This window comes from Salvia miltiorrhiza, chromosome 2, assembly GCF_028751815.1.
Source record: "Salvia miltiorrhiza cultivar Shanhuang (shh) chromosome 2, IMPLAD_Smil_shh, whole genome shotgun sequence".
Lineage (NCBI taxonomy): Eukaryota > Viridiplantae > Streptophyta > Magnoliopsida > Lamiales > Lamiaceae > Salvia > Salvia miltiorrhiza.
The window spans coordinates 54483074-54486095 of record NC_080388.1 but is presented as its reverse complement, the minus strand read 5'-3'; the positions used below and the strand labels follow the sequence as shown (position 1 = coordinate 54486095).

At 32.6% G+C, this 3022-nt stretch overlaps 1 protein-coding gene across 1 annotated transcript; it reads left to right on the top strand.

The window, feature by feature from the left end:
* Window positions 1–606: 606 nt before the first annotated feature.
* LOC131010303 (flowering-promoting factor 1-like) lies at window positions 607–1298 on the top strand. Its single transcript, XM_057937758.1, has one exon. The coding sequence runs from the start codon at window positions 703–705 to the stop codon at window positions 1045–1047; it is 345 nt and encodes a 114-aa protein (XP_057793741.1). The 5' UTR covers window positions 607–702; the 3' UTR covers window positions 1048–1298.
* Window positions 1299–3022: the final 1724 nt, after the last annotated feature.

Here is a 3022-nt window from a genome sequence, read left to right as displayed (position 1 = left end):
TCACCTGGCCACCGGGTCCTCACTTAAGTGATGAGACTCGGGTTCGATCCTTATGCATGTCAACATAAAAAATTGATTTCTTGAGGTACAAAAGCCTATGCACAAATAATCAGCACCAATATATATCCACATAGTTTCTCTTTGATCAAAGAGTAACAATCACAAAAAATTCCTCTCCTGACCCCTTCACGTGTGGGACATGTGATGTAAGTGGTCACAGCAAAATATATATATATATATATATAGCAATATATCTACATACACACACATGCATTAATACACAATTTCGCAACATTTATTGCATTTGGTCATATAATAATAATGTGGGCGAATATTGTTCCCCCACAGCTCAGATTCTCCAATATATATGAACTTTTAAAGAGAAAAAAAGAAAAAGCCCACAATCGAGCCATAGATTCTCCTCCAAAATAAAACAAGAATATAAGAAACATATTTGTACGTGTACCCTGGCTAGATAAAAATGTAATGGGTCCCACAATATCTAGCTAGGTTTTATTAAACATAACCCTATCAACATTACACATCTTTTTCATTCCACTATCAAAGCTAGCTCTCTCTCTCTCCTCACACATATAAATACCCTTCCCACCCTCCACTTAACTCATCAAACCATCACACCTTCCAAAAACCCTCAACCAACTAAACCCCCATTTTCCCACCATCTTTCTAGGTCGATTGAGAATGTCTGGCGTTTGGGTTTTCAAGAACAACGGGGTCATGCAGCTCGTGGAGAACCCCGGCGCCTCCGACTATGCGGAGAGCAAGCGTGGCGCCACCTCCAAGCGGAAGGTGCTGGTGCACCTTCCGTCTGGGCAGGTGGTGTCGTCGTACAGCTGCCTCGACCAAATCCTGAGGGGTTTGGGGTGGGAGCGGTACTACGGCGGCGACCCCGACCTCTACCAGTTCCACAAACACTCCTCCATCGACCTCATCTCTCTCCCCAAAGACTTCAACAAGTTCAACTCCATTTACATGTACGACATCGTTGTCAAGAACCCTAATCTCTTTCATGTCCGGGACATGTAGTATTCCTAGGTTTTCGGATTCTCTGTCTGAAAGAAAAAAGTGTTCGTTTTTTTTTTCTTGGTTTAATTTGATTTGGTGTGATGCATGGGTTTATTTCTATAGCTTTGTAAAGAGCAATGACTTGATCTTGGAGTGTGCTTTTTAGGATGGATATAAATTGGTAGGATTTTCGCTTTTTTTCTACTTTTTGTTTTGTATGGAGTTTGTAATCATATTTTTTCTCTCATAAAATCGACAGTTCTTGTTGAATATATATATATATATATCGGCTTCATTTCCCGTTGCTTTAGTTTAATTTTATTTTATTTTATTTTTCTAGCTAAATGTTGTATTATCTACTATATGTGTAAATTATGAATTAAAATAATATATATATATATATATATATATATATATACACACTATATTCTTATCTTATACGAAAAAATAATTCACACGCTAACTTACTAAACTAAAATAAGTAAAGTTATAGGAGTAAGATATATCAAATTTCGTAAGAATACACATTTGAACAATAATAGATTATTCATGTATTAATTTATATGGGTGCGATCGCCATATATATATATATATATATATATATATATATATATATAAGTCATTTGCTTACTTTGATGGGAATTAAAATGATAGTTATTTGATGTTAATTAATATATTGTCTTACATTGATATGCCCATATACTTATTCACAAAAATATGCATATTTGAAAATAGGGATGAATTTGTCTAGCTAACAATAAATAAATAGCATCTTGCATATTTATTCCCTTGGTATATAATATCATGAAGGACTAGCTATCCCCTATTACCCAGAAAAGTTGGTATGATTGAGCGACTAATTTTCTTATCAAACAGATACATTACTACCTTTTGTAAATAATATAACTAATTTTGTTAATTCTTACTAAACAAACTCTTCATGGTATATTTTATGACATCATAAATCTATATTCTTAATGTTAATTTGATTTATTGATGTACAAATTGCCAAAATACATTTGGCCACGTACAATAATTGTTAGCTAGGTCCTATATTTTACTTAAAAAACAAACAAATTAGGTCCTATGTGTCTTGCATGGGCCATGCAGCAACGAAAAAGAACTCACATATTATTACAACTTACAAACCTATGACAAATTAAGGTTCGAGAATCATAAACTTTTCTAAATATCTATTCATGCAATATTTTATGTCGTTGATAAGACATGATCACATGCATTATATATGTATCATTTCGTACCATATGAGTATTTTTCTTCGAGGGTCGTACCATATAAATATTGATTGACGTTACGTGACATATAATAACTTCACCATAAATATGTGATTGAGAAATCGTGTGACGTGTGCGTTTAATATCTACATACCACTTGGAATAGAGGGAGACGCAGACGAATATTGCCATATTGATCCTACAATAAGCTATTAAAACTATTGAGTTTTATTATATATGAAGTCACGACCACATGCAATCAAGTTTAAAAGGGGACGCAGAAAAAATCTTTTATGTTATGCCACAGGCGGATCCAGCTTGGAACATGGGGGTGCAATTGCATTCCCCCCTCCAAAAAATAAATAAAAAGATTAGTGGTATTAATATTTTTATGTACATTATTTTTTATTTAAGTAATTTAAGTTTTTTTTAAATTATGTCTTTAATTTTTTTAAGTAATTTTAAATTATGTCTTTAAGTTTTTGTTTGTAATGTAATTTTTAGGTTTTTAAAATTAATGCAATTTGTTTTTTAAGTAAATTGTGTTATTTAAATTTATGCAATTAAATTTAAATGAAAAATACAAAAATTAAAACTAAAAAGATCAAGTCATCCCATTGTGGCCTCCTTACTTATTGTGGTCCCCCACTTCTATCAAGTAAGTTATCAAGTCATCCCACTGTGGATGCTCTAAGTCCAACTTAAAAACAAACCCTAAACTTCAAACAATATTCGGGTATGTTTATTTTTATCATTAAATA